The 19,449-nt window shown below is 36.1% G+C and overlaps 1 protein-coding gene across 3 annotated transcripts in view; it reads right to left on the bottom strand.

Annotated features, from left to right (window-relative positions):
- Positions 1–19,449, bottom strand: part of pcdh11 (protocadherin 11) — a 193,138-nt gene that overhangs the window by 153,655 nt on the left and 20,034 nt on the right. Inside the window, exon 4 of one of the 3 annotated variants that reach the window (XM_058398043.1) lies at positions 8,419–10,982. The exons of the other annotated variants lie outside the window; for them this stretch is intronic. Within the exon in view, the coding sequence (XP_058254026.1) occupies positions 10,899–10,982 (84 nt within the window). The 3' untranslated portion in view covers positions 8,419–10,898. Of the gene's footprint in view, positions 1–8,418; positions 10,983–19,449 lie in introns of those variants that run through there. 3 annotated transcript variants of the gene reach the window in all.

Here is a 19,449-nt window from a genome sequence, read left to right as displayed (position 1 = left end):
GAGTTCGCTGAAAAATCTCTATCCCCTTTAAGTCTTTAGATGTTAATTGCTTGATGGTTCACTGGCGGTGGGGGGTATTATTCAAAATGAACAGATAATGTGTTCCAAACAGACACAAATACAGAGATGAACAAGAGGCACTTTATTCCTATTCCCATCACAAATGTTGCATGAGCTGAAGGTTTGTGCTTTCATGCATGCGTGAGCAAGCAATCAGATACGAGGCTTGTAGGACAAAGAAAGAACGAATTAAAACCTTGCCAGTTTAGGCCACGCCCACTTCAGGTTCAAATCCATACACAGATACAGATATGGATATTTGGAACACTAAACTGGCAAAGATACAGACAGAGGTAATGCTATTAATCTATGCATTTAATAGTCACATAGGGCTAATACATCCTGATCTGCTTCAAATATAGTCTGTAACCTCTGGAGTTCATCTAACACTGATTTTTGTACTCTTTAATACGAACCCTGAGGTAAAATGAAAGACATTCTCCAGGATCAGATTTTTTTCTAGCTTGCAGATACCTCAGAAACATTCTCTTTTACCTGACTGAGACTGACTGAGAAATTCAGTCTGGACATTCAGTCCCTAATTACACATTCTTTCACTATTAAAGAACATGCTAATTGAATTAAATTAGATTTTACACACAGTGTAGCATTATTATAGTGAGATTCACCTTCCTAGATGCGTATCATTATAGCCTTCTGGCTATATGACGAGCAAACATCCTTTGTACAGACCCATTTTTTTGCTGCTCTAAGCCCCAATTAGTCAATGCATTGGGCTAATTAGGAAAAAATGCCTTTGTTGCAGATGTCTACTCCCTGAGAGATGAGAGTGCTGAAGGATAGAGGTTAGGATAAAGGTATCCACAGATCTTCAGGTTTAAATGTGTGTACGACTGTATTCCAAAAAGTAGACATCTATAGGTGGTTGGTTTCATTACACACAAAGGGGGTTCCTTGGGAGTTCTTTGGATGGTTAATGGATCTAGAAATTCTAAAGGAGCTCTACTGGGAAGTATTTGTGAACAGGAAACCCTCTGTTGTAGGGTTCCCACAAAGGTACAAACTGAAGAATGCTTTAGCATGCAAGATTTTTAGTCTTTCAGAAAGACACACCAAAAAAAAAAAAATAAAAATACAAGAACAGAAAGTTTCATTAAACTCCAAGGCCTAGTCTTTTACATACATTATCACTAAAATGTTGAGGGGCAGCAAGGTGGCGCAGTGGGTAGTGTTGCCACGTCACAGCACCAGGGACCCTGGTTTGTTCCAGAGATGGGATTACTGCCTGTGGGGGCTTGTTTTTCCGGGTTCAGTAGATACATTGGCTACGTCATATTACCCCTAAATGTGAATGAGTGCATGAATGTGTGTGTGTATAGTCCCTTGGAATGGACTGGCTGCTATAGGCTCTGGATTCACTACAACCCTCACCAGGATAAAGCTGTTACTGAAAGTGAATAAATAAAATGTTCAGCTCAAATATGGCTTGGACTAATATCAGTGTTACATAGTGTACATCTTTACTGTGAGGCCTGCAAATGACTGGTCTTTCAGTGGCCAAACGCTATTCTGATCAGAGAGTATCTGATCAAAACCTTTCTTGTAATTGGGTCTCATGTCTTGCATCCAGAAGCCAGCAGAGCCAGGCAGACTATGTCTGAGGTGTGGTGATTAGCACCCTACCAGTTAATTTTAGCAGTGTTGGGATCAGGACTAATCAGGAATTAAGAGTCTGTGTGCATCTTTACACATTTGTGAGGTTGATGTGTTCAGGATGCGTAAAAGGCAATTGTCCGGTGCCTCAGATTATCCCCAGGAAATCCGATAATCTGACTGTAAGTACTTAAGGAGTCAAGCGGTAAAATAAACAACTCTGATTACCATTCACCGTCCTTTGGTTTTTCTTCCCCCAACAGCCAGTTGGGGAAATTCTGTAGCTTTGACCCCCCTTGCTACCATCTGCTCCGGCAAATGTTAAGGCTGGATAAACCCCCCTGATTCCTGTATCCAAACCAGATTACCAACTATTCTAAGATGGTTCTGCGCTCTTTTTGTCACCCAATTTCTTGAGCAAATGCAAAACAAAAGCACTGTACCGGATTACCCAGATTACAGTGGCCAAAGACATGGCTTTCATCTGCATCTTGTAACCTGCCTTTATCCCAGCCCATGCTCAGACGTTTGCCCAAGATTTTGTGTGAATGTTCTCAAACACCCAATTGGCTATAACATCCTGGAAAAGCACAGAGACACTGTATGCCTTCTTTGGAGAGGATCTGACAGAAAACACTTGAATTTGTAAAAGCAAATCAGCTAAGCTTAAGTTTTATTTTTTATCTGTTTGAAAATATTATACCAACGCCAATATCTGACATGAATCACTTGATTAAAACTCTACAAAAAAACAGTGGTGGTTAATTCATATGGGCATATCAGCCAGCCATATCATCCATTCAACAAATATTAACGTACATAAAGCCCTCATGAATAACTCCATATATTTTAAAATCTGTTAAAACAACAATTACCTTTTAAAGTGAATTTAATAAATGTTGCCATTGGATAAACAAAGCTCGTCTTCCATTGTTTTGCTCACCTTTCTAAATGTTACACGATTGTTAAGCAGTGTACTCACTGTCCAATTAAGGTCCCATACAGTTATTATTGCGACTAGAGCTCAAAATTTAGAGCTCTGACAAGAGATAATAGAGGCCCATTGGGGCAGGAATCACTTTACCCCATGCTCGGGGGAGGAGTAGTATACCGGGTGAAAAGAGCTGCCAAATTGGGTTAGTACAAAAATACAATGTGTCTATCAGTGCATACAGTGTGTATATGATGTACTATTTCATTGTACAATATATTGCAAAGATTGGGTGATGGAAAGGAGGGTATTGGATATTGTCTGTTCATCAGAAATGTGTGTACCGGTGACCTTGTATCCCACGCAAAAGCTGAGAAAAAAAAAAAGTAAAATCTGTCTCCCTTTTTCAATGCCCAATTTTTTTTTTTTTTTGGGCTAAATTCATTTTTTTTGTGTGGATTTTGAGAGTAAACAGGCTTGAAAATTTTACTGCAATCTGGCAAGCGTTGTTAAAGATGCTGCTGTTGAAAAGGACTTCAGCTTTACTTACCATACAGAGATAAAGTATAATGTAAGAAAAGATGGAAAATCAAGATAGGATATCAAATATTCAGCAGAGATGATGAGTGAGAGTGAGTGAGATACATCAGAACTTTATGATGGATGTTTTTTAACTTGTGTTAAAGAGAGTATACTAAAGTAGAGACTTCAATAACATGTAATTTCCTCTGAAACAATAGCAAGATCAACATCTTACAGCATTCGATTAAATTTCTAAAAAAAAAAAAAAAAAAAAAATCTGGCAGTCTCCAGTCAGAAAACTATACAAGAGAACTAGTCTGACAATAAATAAATAAATAAATAAATAAATAAATAAATAAAATAAAGCAAAGCAAGCTCTCTGAATTGAATTTTGATCCCTTGTTTGAGTGAAATGTATTTCTTCAATAGCTTCCGCACAAATAACACTCTCTCCCAGTTTCATTTAAGAGTTTGTCATCCTAAAGAGGTCTATCTTTTAGAGAACAGAATACATCTGCAACCTCTTGATCCTTAATCTACATGAGTGACAATCGTGTTCAAAAGCAATCTGTAATCTCTGGAGTTCGCCAACAGCTAAAGCGAGGATTTTGTGTTCTCTAATGTCAACCCTGAGGTAAAAGCAGAGTTTTTGGCTATGGAATGTTTTTTTTTTTTGTATGTGTGAGTGAGTGTGTATGTGTGTGTGTGTGTGTGTGTGTGTTTTCCTTATATCTGCAGTCAGTGTTTTGTAATTGCAGAAGGCTAGAGCGCATATGTCAAGTGACTGTAAAAAAAAAATCCATATTTATGAAGAACTGTTGATTTATTACATCCGCGGGTGTCGTTTGTATATTTGTATAACCTATCACGCGGCAATTGTATGGAAATCAATGCAGCTTAAAATAGTTTTCACATTGTTTTGTAAATGAATTTTTAGATTGCTGCATCAGTTAACCAATACGCACTATTTCATCCTAGTTTTGAGAAACACTTGCTGATTGTTGTGCAGACAAAGGTACACTACAGCGGTAGAGGAATGATTGAATTATTCAGTTTGGCAGAGTTTTGGCAGCAGTAGGTTGCAGCATTGCCCTGAGTGCCAGAAAAAAGGGGAGTGAAATTCTTCCTGCTTCCTGCACTGCTACACACAGCATGCATAAATAGCGCTACCCCAACCATCAGCAAAGCTTTGAGGCTTGAGCCCATTACTCTCAGTCCACAGTAACTGCTCTGCTAATTCCCCGATGCATCCGATCATTTATAACAATGAACAGCTTTGCCCGGTCTACAAAACCCCTGGCCCTGTTCCGCCACATTTGTGTTGTGTAACACAAAGGATACAGGATCAGATCAATATGAATTATGAATATGATTTCAGGACATGTGTTTTGATGCGCTTTTTTCAGTACTTCGATAACGGAAGGCCTGTTTCAAGATGCGTTTTATCATTCTGAGGACCATCCAATTTATTAATTCATGATTCAAGTTATAGTATAGTACCTACCTGCTTGAAAGGAAGCTTTTTAAACACTGGGAGTAAACAGATTTCCCATTTAATTCACTTACTTGTTTCTCTGCATTTACTGGCATATGTTTATTTCAAGCTAACTTTAAGACTACAAGTGTCCAGAAATCAACACTAGAGCTTATATGACTAGGTGTGTTAAGTCAAACTTGAAGTCTTGGGATTTATTTTGACATTAAACTAGCATCTACTATCTTTTTATGCACGAAGCTACAGTTATCTTAAAAGTGGATTTCAATTGACTGCCACTGCAATCATTTGAGTGCACACATTAACATTTTCAAGGTTGCACAGTGTGGCTAAGCGGTCATGGCTAAGCAGCCTCCTCCATTATCTGAGCCATTACATTATAGGCTTCATTAATCAGTCTCCTTATCAGCACTTGCTTATTATGAGTGCATGTATAAAGATTCAGCAGATCTGGGCTCTGCATATTACATGCACACCATCTGACGATGAAAGCTTATACATGGACCTTATAAATAATGCACTGGCATGTCAGCGATGGAGCATCCGAATAGCTTTAAGCCACTGGCACTTGGGCAACTGTTGGATCGCCTCTGAAAGTCACCTTACGGTAGATAAACCACCGATCATTTCTTCTGTTCTATTGTAACACAATACCCAAAACGAGGATGAAGAATATCTGTAAGATTACAAATCTTCAGGCCCCCCCCCCCCCCCAAAAAAAAAAAACAAAAGAGAGAGAGAGAGAGAGAGAGAGAGAGACATTTGCCAGAACTCCAGATGGAATCCAATCTGGAATATGACAGCATTGCATTATTATTATTATTATTATTATTATTATTATTATTATTATTATTATTATTATTATTATTATTATTATTATTAAATCAAATTATTTTCAAAGTTGTAATCAATAGTGAGGTCCATACCATACTTATTTGTAATAATAATAATAATAATAATAATAATAATAATAATAATAATATGTAATAAATATAATATAAATATAAAATATAATATTAAATGTTATTATAATATAAAATGTAACAGAAAAGATTACTACATTAAGTAAATAATATATGATAATAAAGTTGTTTATCATTTCAGAACAGATTTTTTTCCCCCTGAGCTCATGTGATAAAGCTCTTTTAGCACTTATAGTTCACATAACACAAAAACAGCCATGAGCTGCTTGATGAGAGAGAGACAATTTCAGGTTTACACTCAGCTATTAAAAGCAGGCTGACATTTGCACACCCTATTCCAAAAAAAAAAAAGATGAGCGTACACAATGTCGACCATGTGCACTATTTTCTCTAATCACCAAGGACACATTTCCCTCAAGGGAAATGATTAGCTCTCCAGTCGCGCATTATAGAGTAACTTTGATAAGCAATTAAATTGTTTCCCATTGCTCCTTATCCGGCCCACACCGACCACTGAAGAGCAGCTATATCAGGACAATGCACTTGTTCTGAGAATTACTGATAAATGCAGGACACAGATGTCACTAAATTGTAGCTTACAAGCCACCTTTTTAAAGTTGCTGCATCAATCAAATTCAGTTACACAATGGCAGAAACGCAAAATAGTAGAGCAGAGGTAAAGTACATTTCTAAATGGTTCTAAATTGACTGAATTATACTCTAATAACGGCAACAGTGTATCAACTGCACAACACTTTTCTATTTGTTAACGGTTATTTGTCGAGTAAATATATGAAAGATTTCGTCGAATGATGTAGGTTCTGTTTAACACCTCTAATATCTTGCATGTCACTTTTCTGATGTGTGAAAGAAAATACAAGACATTTATGAGAAAGAAAAAGGACCCTGCTTAAAGTTAAACACAGTCTGTGGTGCCAAAACTGATATGTTAGGAATGAACCATGACTGGTGTGCTGTTATAGGAAAATAATCAATGGCAGGTTGGTGGGATGTGAATACAGAATTTACGTGAAACCAAAGACGTCAAACCTAACAACCTAGCAACTCCAAAACATGAAGAAAAGTGCCCAAGATTTTATTTTTATTTAACAAATAAATGGAAAAGAGGAATATTTAACAATGGGGTGTGCTGTTTTAGGAAAATAGTCAATGGCAGGTTGGTGTGATGTGTGATGTGTTACTACCCCAAACTTGATTATTTTCCTATTACAGCACATCCCAGTGTTCTTTATTCCTCTTTTCTTTTTATTTATTAAATAATAATAATATCTTAGGTACCTTTCTTCATGTGTATATATGTGTATATGTTCATGTAAATTCTTGCTATTCTTGCTGGACATTTTTTACATACCTAATCCAGGTTCAGGTCTTCTAAAGCATGACTCCAATTTGTATTTAATTTTCATTAAAAACACACTGTAATTTGTTTACATCTGTGAAAAATACAACTACACAAAACTGGTTCAAGATCAGTGTTAATATAAAATTGTTTGGACTTTTCAACAATATTTCAATAATGTCAGGCCTGCAACTGTGGAGGCCTGGAATTCCCTTTCTTTTAATATATTGGACATTATGGATTCCTATAGGAATTGCCTTAAAGGACAAGATATAAATATCCTACAGGACCACTTCTACAAGATTGTAATAATCTACTCAAGGCTATAAGAGAATTCAATATGATATTTTTAAGAAAGTGTCTGAACTGATGAAATTGTAGTTATGTATAAATATCTTTAAAAAAAAACCTCATTGTAATTACACTGAATACACAACACACACGACATGTTTAAAACCTGGTGTTGCATGAACTATTAACCATTAATGACTAACACAGATTAGAGATTAAGATTTTTATAGAATGGTTTCTTAAAGAATAAGAATTGTATAGTTATATATGCTAACCTATATCTGCATTAGAATGTTTATTTATGAATCTGTTTTTTTTTTGTTTATATATAGTATGCATACATACATACACCCTTTTCTCTACTGGACTTAGCTATAAATCTTCATGTCTTCATGTGTATGTACTTGTTTGGTGTGCTTTACTTGTTCAAAAAAGTAATAAAAAATCTTTCAGAAAAACTTTAAAACATTATCAAGATCATAATTATATCCATTTATCATTTATAGCTATGTTTAATGTTGTGGAATACCCATAAAACAATACCCATTTTGTGGCATACCCATTTTGATACCTGTTATCACTTATATCAGCTCTCTCTCTCTCTCTCTCTCTCTCTCTCTCTCTCTCTCTCTCTTATTCACATCCTGAAGATTTTGTAATGATAAAAAAAAAAACATAGTTGCAGCTTTAGCCCTGACTGATATGAAGTGCTGACACCTTCAAAAATGCTAAATAAATAAAAAATGTCCCCATACACATGCAACAATCCCCAGAGCTACAGTCAAATCAGTGATCTTAGAGAATATTAACCTGACCATATTACATTTGCACTCAAAATAACACCTTTGATATAACACTGGTTGCAAGGGAAATGCAAAGAATGCTAAATTTACTATTTGGGAAAATGACCTACAATCAGGGATTACTGTATTATTAAGTATGATTGTGAGTGAAACACCATGCAAAATTGAGGCACCTTATATCGCATCGATAATCCAGTTTTTCTACAAAATTCACAGGAATTTTAATGGAGGTCCGCAATTTTGTTGTATTTGTTAGGAATCAAGTTGCTATTATAATTATGCACTGGCATAAAATCTTAATAAAGTGTCACATTTGACGTCACATGGCTCTCGATCGAGAAGCTAAAAGACAAAATGATTTGTGGAGATGCAAATCAGTACGATGCAAAAGACTTTAATAAAGTTTAGAAGCCCAAACATACATTAACAAAACAGTTATATACAGCTGACACATTGGCAAATTAGAGTACAAACAAAAACATAAGGTGCATATTGTACTTTACATTTGACAAGTGATAATGTCCATCTCCCTCACATAATAATAATATTAATAATAATAATAATAATAATAATAATAATAGCTCTTGATATATATTTTTTTCCCTTAAAAAGTCAGGTAAATCTACCAATTTGTTACACAGTGCTACAGTTTTATGTATGAGGCATACTGTTTTCTAACATCATAGAAACATATTCAATATCTTTAAGACATCTGACACCTCTGCCATGGAAAAAAAGGTCAACACGTTGTGCCCGAAAGCTTCTCTACGTAATATCAAGGGAATCTATAGACCCTGGGAAATGATTCACTAGACTGCATAAAGGTGCCCTTACATCAACGTAGCTGTGGCCTATTAAAAAAAGTTGTACTAATCTAGTACAGACTTTAAGTGTTCCAATAAAAATAAAAAATAAATAAATACAAATCTAATCACAGCTCACAGATGATCCTGGTTTTACTTTATTGCTTTCTTATGTAAAGCTTGAATTGTTAATTATTTTTTTTTATTATTATTATTTTTTTAATCTTTGTACGTCATAAAGGAAAAACAGTTTTCTGTCTTGTTTCTTATGTGGAATAAATAGCACGTCAGATTCAGAATAGCATGACACATTTCAGAGTACATACTCAACCTAAAGCCTAGCGAGTCTTATTATAGACTGCCTGAGGGTTGTCTATATGATAGCAAATAAATACATCTCACAGGTTATACTGACTCTGCTGTAGGATTTCTGACAGACAACAGATATAAATCTGACTGTTCTTCTACTTTCATATATATATTTTAAAAAACTGTTTTTTTTTTTCTTCAATATGTGGCAAATGTTGAATGAACGACACAGCTGTCGAACCCTGTGTCACAGTGATACATACGTGATACCGCAGTGACTCCGCAGTGATCATGTCAAGTCATGCACTTACTATTGACTTGCATGGAGATGGCATCAATAGGTGAAGAACACCGGGGCAGGTGAAGTAAAGTGAAGAAGAGGAGCAGAATCAGAGAGGTCATGTGGAAAATGAACTGACTTCAACATCAGAAATTAGCAGTCAGCGCTTTTGTGAGCAAAACCACCGAATGGGAGATTAAACAAAAAAAGAAAGAAAGAAAGAAAGAAAAGAAAAGAAAAATAATTCAGCACCCTGAACATCAAAGTGTTGCTGAACTGTCTAATTTAAAAAATCTGTTGCAAACAAATCAATAAATATCCAGACAACAAAGACTGTGCTGAATTTATAGTACATGAACACATATCGAAATAGACATCCTGTACATAACTATTTTACACTGTTAAAAAATTTAGAACCCTCTTGGGTTCTTCGGTTGCCCCTCTGGGGAACCCTTAAAGCTAAAACCCTACAACAGAGTTTGTCCCTTTCCATGTAGAACCGTTATAGGACAACAACAAAAAAAAAAACAATAATTACATAGCCTTATCTGTTTTTTTTTGAAATAATTAACAGTGTATGTGTAACAGTAACAGTGTATGAACAATTTTGTTCCTTTTAAATTTTAGCAGCGCTGTTTGGATAATAATTCACTACTGAAGCATCAATAGTGTGTTTTAATACCAGATGCATCTACAGAAGTGACTTTAATACAATAGAAATGTTTTATACAATTTTCTATGTTAGAACTGACTAAACTGCAGCTACAGAATTTCATAAATAATAATAAGATAAATGAAGTTCGTCATGTTCATGTGCATTTTAATTAATAAAATATTGGTATTTAAAAGTAAATATCTTATAAAAAAAACTGTTTGAGTAGATCGTGAAGCCTACATGATCCGTAGAGTGCAAGACTGATACAGACTAAAATTCAAATTCCTGACAAGTTCTAGGTACTAGGAAGAAAACAACATGTACCACAGACTTACGCAGTTAAATACATAACACTCGTACGGAAACTAGGGTTAAAGGTTTATTTGATTATTAAGGGTTCTACTTGTAATCCTGAAAGGAAACATCTTTGCTGTAGGGTCGAGACAGAAATTTTAAGGTGAGGGATGGGGGCAATTGAAGAACCGTTAAAAGGTTATACATTGTTTTAAAGTGTACATGCCATGTGAGTGAACAGGCTGGAAAAAAAAAAAAAAAAAGCTATTCCAAAGAGTTGTCTTGTGCCTTCGTTAGGGAGGCTAGTAAGTGAGCACAAAAGTGATTTAACAAAGCATCTCGAATTCTCCTACAAAATCACTAGCGGATATTCTGACAAGCTGCAAGCAGGCAACAAGATGTGTCTCAGTGAAAATAGCCTGGCCGTCCTCTCCTCTCCTTTCTCTAGGTCCTGTTTCAGGCTGCAGAACGTGTACATTATGCGATTGTTTTTCCCCTCTTCAGTCAGTGCCTTCCTCTCCCTCCCTCTCTTTCTCCCTTCTCTTTAGGATATGGCAGCTAGAGATTGATTTTTATCCTGTGGGAGCGAGTAGTACCTGTGCCACAGAGTGTGCCATAGAGTGGTGGTTTCAGTGCCGTCTCCTGTAATATAGAGAGACAGACAGATATAGGGAGAATTGTAGTTACAATAGCATCTGGGTAGCTGATCTGCAGCATGTACTGTGTAAGACGATAAAAATCTCTCTCTTTCTCTCTCTCTCTCTCTGGACATATACATTCTTATGCATACATAAAGAGAGAGAAAGCATTCTTCAAGGTGCAAGTAATGAAGATACTTTTGTTTTTTACTTTTATGTTGATGTCAGTTTTGCAGATTTACCTTGAAGAATGCTGCACAGTGCAATCAGCTAGACTAATGGATGCATGCAGGTATTATATATATCCAATTAATCCAGATTTATTTTTACATCCACCACACTACAGCATCACTCACTCTTTGATGACATCAGGAACACTGTAAATTTGTTTTTTATTTCTCCCTCCCACATGATAGTTAGTAAAGAGTCACAAAAAACCTAGTTAATGAGATTCTTAGCAGAGAATGTGGCTACAGGTTGTATTTTTTTCTGACATAAAGCTTGCCTCATTAATTTACTTCTTACCCTGATAAGACTGATGAGGTGATAGCCGCTTTTGTTTTGTTTTTTTTTACGTTACGCTAGCTCATGGATGGAAGTAACTCTTCATTCAAGTGTAGAATACTGCAATCTCAAAATGACACATATTGTGGTTAAAGGATGTCATGTTTTTTCCACTGCTCATGTCAAAAAAATCAACTCTTCCCTTCAGGCAAGATCTCCCTAATGGAGAGCAGGGCTGGTTTTGTATGAAACGATGGCTTTCTGAGAAAACAAGAAACAGTTCACTTAGGGAATGTCACTCATTCCGAATAATTTGGTGAATATTTTCTCCTTCTTTCAACAGACAGTGGATCTCCATCAAAATGGTTGCTACATCCGTCTAATTTGCTTTCAGTGTGAAAAATGACTCTGCCTGAGCTGTGTCTTGCAACATTTACAGCAGAAAAAATTGCTTCTGAGAAAGAAGACAGCCTTGAGATGGACTGGTGAAGCACATAAACTGTAATACAAAGACCCATATACAGAGTACCCAGCCTCTTACTCTCATTAGCTGAAATTGTGGAGCTCCCACTGGTGACAAGCAGATTTTAGTCTACAGACCACTACAGAATGGTGTAGGCAGAACAGACCCAAGATGGATTTCATGCAGTGTGATAAGAAATATGCGTGGGCACAGACCCCAAATGATTTCCTCGACTTTCTTTTGTCTCAAATGCATCTCTCTGAGCTGAGTGTCGAGTACAAGTCATTATTGTGAGGCCCGAGCCACAAAAGCAAGCCTCATATCTTATAAAAATATGTTCTGGTGTAGAACTGCTACATTCCATGGAAGGTAACATCCAGGTATCCTGGGCTGTAGTCTGGGCGCTAGGAGTCAAGAAACTGAATATAACATTGCCAGTGCCCCAGATTATAGATAATCAGCAGGTTACCAGTGAAGGTACTATATTTCATCCATACACTCTCATTGAAAATGTGCCACAAGAGTTAGAAATGGTCATGCCAAAATTAGACCTTGCTTCCTTACTTACTTCCTGAGACGAATACAGACCAGGACTAAAGGTTTCTACATAGTACGTATGTAGTCTAATTGTTTGGGTTATATTAAACTGAGGAAATTTTAGGTGATATAAATGTGGACATGAAATGTTTAACCCTTTTTACCAGTACACTGGCCTTTCACTGGTGCCTGTGGGATGAAAATCAACTTATCAGACATTTTCGATCAATATAAACAAATGAATTATTTTTATTTATTTTTTAAAGAAATTCAATGCTGAACTACTTTCAACCTAAAAAAGGGCAAATTCCTTTTTTTGTTCTCTAGTTAAAAAGAGTTCAACAAAATGACCCTAAGTGTATGTGTGTGCATGTCTGTGTGTGTGTGTGTGTGTTTATGGTGCCCTGAACTGTGTGATAGACTGCCATGACCATCCAGGATGTATTCCTGCAACACACTCTGGATCCACTGCAACCCTCTCTAGTATTAAACGATTCCTGAAGATGAAGAATAAAGAACCAACACCGGTTCGTGTGGATAATTTAGAAAGCTTCACTGGGGGATTAAGTACCAGGTGTACATAATTGTAGTCTTACATAATTAGTACATACTTGACTAATGTGGAAATAGGAAGTAACAATTATTAATATTTCCTACAAGTTTATTTTCAGCTTTTAAGACCTGGAGTGTGTTTATTAGCCAAAATCAAAGCAGTCTTTCTAGCTGAGCAATTTTAGTGTTAAAATATTCCACATTTGTTATTTAAAACTAAATGTCTTGAAGTTGTTAGACACTTAACCCAGCCCAGTATCTCTTCATCCTGAAATCAGATAATGAGGGCCAAAAATGTGAAGAAAGCTTATTAGCTGACCAGGCAAGAGCCACAAACCTGTCAAGAAAATCCACTACAGAAGCCAAATAGATTTTTTAAAGTATACAATTCCTTCTGTTTGCCAGATACATGACTATATGTGGAAATTTGCTATGTAGAACCTGAAAAAAATAAATAAGTAAAACAAAATAAAACAGAACGAAAGAAAACATGGTATAGCAATGTTTTAGTATGCAAGCACACTAAGAGAAAAAATGAAAATTAGTCTGAGATGAAGACGCAGATCAACCATTGTCTCCATCTTCTCTAAATGCAAGCCGTATCAGATAACTAATCTGATAGTTACTTGATAGGAAGAATTTCCAATAGAATTGGATGAATAATCTTCTGAGACAGAGACAATAGATGCAATTATTTCTCTGTGGGGTCAAGGCAGGATTATTCGTATATTGCGCAGGGCAAGAATGCAAGTTGCATCAGCCAATATGTGGAGAATTAATGCATCAAGCAACTAATTGGTATTTCAAACTGACCTTGTACATTAGAGAACATCACTCTTGATGGCATGTGATAGCTACATGTAAGCTGTAGCATGGAACAGGCAAGAAGAAAAAATGTATTGGCCCAATCCATTTATTTATGTGGGTGCCATCTGATTGCACACATCACATGGTTGCTTTTCCATTTCCTTATACAACATTTACAGAACATGTCCATGTTATTTCACATCTCAGCCACACAACTGTGCTAAACAAAAATGTACAGGGAACGAACAGAGATACGTTGTCAGAAACCCACTGATAGCAGCAGGTACTAGAAGCTGCAAGTCTAACATTAATGCTTGCTCAACTGAGACACCGATTCAGACACAGCAGCGAATGTGAGCGAAGTGAGACAAAGAGCCTGGTCTAGCAGAAAAAAAAAAGTGATTTGGAAACAGAAAGCAGAAATAACAGAAAGCATGTGGTCATGTGGTTGGAATCAAACAGCCACCGTGGAAGTGGAAGCAGAGGTAACAGACAGAATGCTACTAATTAACATTCTAATGAATATTCTGGGACGTATTCCTGATAAGCCTGAGCTGGATGTACAGACAATTTTCATCTCAGCCGACCCTAGGTGAGGTAAAAGAATCAGTCCTGCAGCCTTTAACAGTAATTTCACCAACGGTAACCAAATACCCAGCTTCTCTGAGTGACATTGGTACTGGAGGTGAAACACATTCATTTACTAATGACTTTCATTATCATTGTGATTTCTTTACCTGCAAGCTCCTGTCAACACAAGCACATCTGGGTTCTTTAACTGGAGTCTGTTCGGCTCACAAGCTTTTGCAATTGAGAACCACAGACACTGCATGCCTGCTTCGTTGCACTAAATTAGAGCTGTGGGTTCATCGGATACTTAGGGAGAATATTAGTAGAAGCCTTGAGGTGTCTAGTTCCCTAAAAGAATTAGACCTGAGGTTCTGATTTAAGGATGGTGATGAGCTTTTGGTCTTCAATGAGCAATGAGAAACTGCACAGTTTGATCCCTTATCAAACACACACACACACACACACACACACACGGCCAAGAGTCAAGTGTAAGATCTTGCTTGTCATTTAGACAGCTATATGGATTTCAGTGGCTTAATAGCTGGAAACGTTAAGAAGCCATTGGATGTATTAGAACTCCAGAATATTCAAATATATTTCAGTCACAGTAGATCCTGATATGCAACACTGACTAGTCAACATGACTTTTTTTTTCTTTTGTAAGTGAGCAGAGGATTCACAAAATCATGTAGGTGTAAACTGCAGTGAAAATTGTATTTATTTGTTTGTTTGTTTGTTTGTTTAAATCAACATGGACATCTAGATAATGAAAACTCAGAAAGACCATAGTAAATTTTCTAGCAGATGCAGCAAAAATGGCTGATGTCAAACATGTGGCATAAATTTATGTCAGTAATGACTGGCTTCAGAAAACTGTACTATGTCGATTTAAAACACACCTAATGTTACTTATTGTAAATGGGTTATATGGACCTGGAGGCTGCATAGCAACTGTTCACTGCTTTTATTAATGCCATTTGGAGATACATTCTCCCAGTTTGAAAAAGGCACTCAGGTGTGAAAGATAGAAACAGTCCAGTGACTCTGATGCTCAGCAAGGTAGAAAGCGAAAAAAAAAAAAAAAGTAATCTACAGTAAATTATGCAACACTAATCTAACATACACACTATTCTCAAGACACAATGGATACATTCCTAGTGGTAATGACCTTCCAACCAATTCACTCTGTTCTGACTCTGTAAGTGTTATGGTAAAGATTAGAAGTGTAGCTGTGTTTAATTATTTTTTTTTTTCTGTAGTTTTAGTGCCGTCGTGCAGCACAGTACAAACGGAGCATGAGTGGGTTTATAGAAAGTAGAAAATGGTGCAGGTCCTGTGCATAGAAAATATGAATGTGTGTCCTGAATGAATTCCTATGAAGGTTACACCTCATTTAGAGATTAAAGGAATAAAGAAATCATCATGAATGAACTCAAGCACCAATGCACCAACAAACATTGTGGTCTTCAACTTCAACTATAATCATGTATATGAGCAAAGACATGGAAGAGGGTCATCTCTGAGAGACCACTGAGAGACTAAGGCCAATTATGCTGTCTTGAAATCCACAGGTGGCATTGTAAGAACATGAACTCATGATTTCTCAAGGATAGGGTGAAGACTCTACTACTGAGTCTGGAGTCCATAATTTAAGGCTGAAACTGACAGTGGCTAAGTTGCTAAGTTGCTGTTTGAACTTAAATGACAGACAGTGAAGTGTTTATGAAAAATACATCAAGAATGTACCAAATCTCCTTCCAAAGTAACTGACTATTTACTATGTGTTTTTTTGGTTGCAATGATTTTTTTTTTTTTAACTTCCTCTAAACTGATGCAGTTTGCACTCCATTGCTTTAATGTGACACTGAATCACATTACCTCAACATGAACATCCTTTCATTTTCTGAATTCCTATGACCTCATCACCCGGTGCAGTATTATTCACTGCTGTGGAAATGTTTAGTCTTAATTCTGATCTATTCAACACTTTCTATGTGAGAGTCCAAAAAAAAATCCTTGAACTTATTACTTCCTATAACTGCATGTGAGATGTAAAAACTACAATTTTCTCAAAAACATCTGCTCATTACCCTATTGTGGCTTCACATGAGATTGATTGAAATGTGTTCACCTGGTAATTGGCTTGAGATATGTAGGTGTCAAGAGAGAATGAAAGAATACTAATTACTAATTATAAAGAGAATGCTAATTACCATGTATATGGGTATATACACACAAGCATGTCTTGTTTCTTCAAGTACATACATTTCTAACTACCAATAAGATATCACTGTCAGAGCATGAATCATACACTTCCTCAAAAAAGGTATGTGAGCTATATTTAATGACACTACAAGCCTCAAGAGAATGCACAGCAGAAAATATTTGCTTTTCAAAAGATTGATGCACTCTAGTGTATTGTGGATGTGCTAAAAATTTGTCAGTACAATGATGATCATTAGATTGCCACACACAAAAAAAAAAAAAAAAGATGTTTGTGCCTATTTGAAAATCAATGCACATCTGAATCCAACTGAGATTCCAAATTTAAGTGAAATACTAAATTATTTATAATCACATATGCCAAACCAGAAATTGTGCCCTGGCATATGTGATGCTGGTTGAACCATGAATCTTGATAATCTAAATAAAAATAAAGAAATGAAATAAATGCTCAATGTTGCGCAAACTCCAATAAATCCATGAATCACACTGTTTTTAAAAATAGATATAATATGTGAAGCATTCTCTACTAACACAAGTCACAAGAGGTTAGTATGGGAAATAAACTGACCTCTGCAACAGACCCAGCCTGAATATATAGGTCAAACAAAGATCTTATTGGATTTCATTCTACTGCATATTCATAGCTCTGTCTGAGAACAGTCAAGTAGCTCGGTATTTATTTGATCTTCCACAACCAAAAGTGTGTGTTCTGACTGAAGCTCCTCTATCACCAGGGGTATTGGCCTCAAACTCATCGGCTCTGAACCAGGAGAGCAGGATATAAAAGAGATGAGAGTGAGATGAGTATGAGGAAGAGAGTAATGGAAAGAGAAGCTCATGCTGCACTGAATCTAGCAAATGGACCTTTTACAGTACTATAAGCCATATGGTTCCTTTGATTTTGACAAGCCTTTCTTTTTAGTCATCACAACTGGTTTAAAATACACTTGATGTTTATCTGTTAATATCTCTTTTAATTAATCCATTTATTTAGGAATGATTCCTTGTTCTTTTTTTTATGTCTGTGGCTATCCTAGATATTTGGCTAGCTAGTAAACTAGATCAACATGTACCATAACGTACAAAAATGTGCGTCTCTTGAAGTCCAATAGTTTCTCGCACCTTTTTTATGTAGGCTACTTTAAAATAGCTTTCAAAAAAAGAGTTCGAAAAAAAGCAAACAACAAATGAAGATGGCATGCCATTGCCAGCCTTGACTCATCACTCATGACACAAACTCTATTTTTCATAGATCCTCAATCTGATGATAAATTACAGACACTGTCAAGTGATTTGTTACATAAACCATGAGATACTAATCCTGTAGATCTTTTCTCAATCAGGCAAATCCCTTTAAAATCACAGACATTCTCCTGTTAAGTGCACTGTCTCGCTCCTTTTTTCTGCCAGCGATGTCTCTTCTGATTGACGTTCTGGTTCAGCATAGTTTACGAGTTTGCTCTAGCTTAATGTCCTCTGTTTGTCGATTACCATCAAGCCTGCCTGCTTTTCAATCTGACTTTGCTTCACTCTCTTGGATCCTTCGCTTGATCTTTTAATAAACCTGCATTTGCATCCTGTGTGATCTTCTGACAGATGTTAAAAACACAAAGACGTACACCATAGCCTATGTATATGGCAAGATACAGCTCGAGGGGAAGAATAAGGAGAAAAAAGAAGTGCTATCCGACTCTACTTTCGGGTCCATTAGCAGCAGCATCAAAGTAAGTTTATAAAACGCTGCACCATATCACTCCCATTTAAACATACTTCAAATTATGAAACACTACATATAGGACACTTAAAGAAAAGAGCTTTATATAATGGGAACATTTGCAACAAATTGACTCGATCAGTGAATTTCTGGTTTACCTTTTTATATTCAAATTTAATCATTTAAGTCAGTATGATGAATTGGAAATTAAAAATTGTGTTATCCTTCCTTGCATATTGTTCCTCTTGAGATGCACCATTAAGCTCAATGTGGCATTTGAAACACACCAGAAGATTTGAACGTGCATTTACATTACAGAGGAAATGGAATGTGGTCTATATATTTCTGTCTATTTATCACAAAATATGTTTTACTAATTTATTAAATTCTGACACAATATTTAAAATCTCTGTAAGTTTCTGCATGTTTCACAATCGCCTGACAAACCAAACTGAATTATGAAAAGAAATAATATGTAATTTAGTATTCTGACCATGTAAGTAGGTTTATATATAATGCACCGTGGCAGAGCATTGCTTTTAGTCCCATTCGAAAAGAAATGCTGATGGCGAGAAAGGACTATTAGCTGCATGTGGGTGTCACCTTAAATCATCATGCACATAATACTGTATGTCTGAGTAAATTTGCAAGGAATATGCAGAGAGGGATTTTCTGCATTATGGACAGCCATTAAAGAAAACGAAAACAAATACGGTGAGGAATACTGAACAAACATACTTAAAAATATTAAACTATTTCCTCAGAGACTCAGGAAATGTGAGAGCAAATTAAAAACTGATATTTTCAGTGATATTTGCCTTTCACATCTCGTTCCTGGAATAAGAGTCATAGAAAACTGATAATGTTGCTGATGTAGAAAATGTCTTTGAAATTAGTTGATATCACAAAGGCTCACTAAAATAAAGAAAAGTAAAAGAAAAATGGACTGTCCTGAGACCTATCATGAATCTGCTTCTTTATTTAAGTCTCTGAATTCAAAAGGTTTGCATTCACCTTGATCTTTTTGACCCGCAATTTCACAGCTCAGTATTTGTCTAAAACAGGACCTGTTGCTGCAAGGCCACCTTCCCATCCAGC

The sequence above is a fragment of the Hemibagrus wyckioides genome, linkage group LG08, assembly GCF_019097595.1.
Source record: "Hemibagrus wyckioides isolate EC202008001 linkage group LG08, SWU_Hwy_1.0, whole genome shotgun sequence".
In the NCBI taxonomy this organism is placed as follows: domain Eukaryota; kingdom Metazoa; phylum Chordata; class Actinopteri; order Siluriformes; family Bagridae; genus Hemibagrus; species Hemibagrus wyckioides.
Note: the sequence above shows the minus strand (reverse complement) of the source record. Positions and strands in the feature narration are given on the sequence as shown.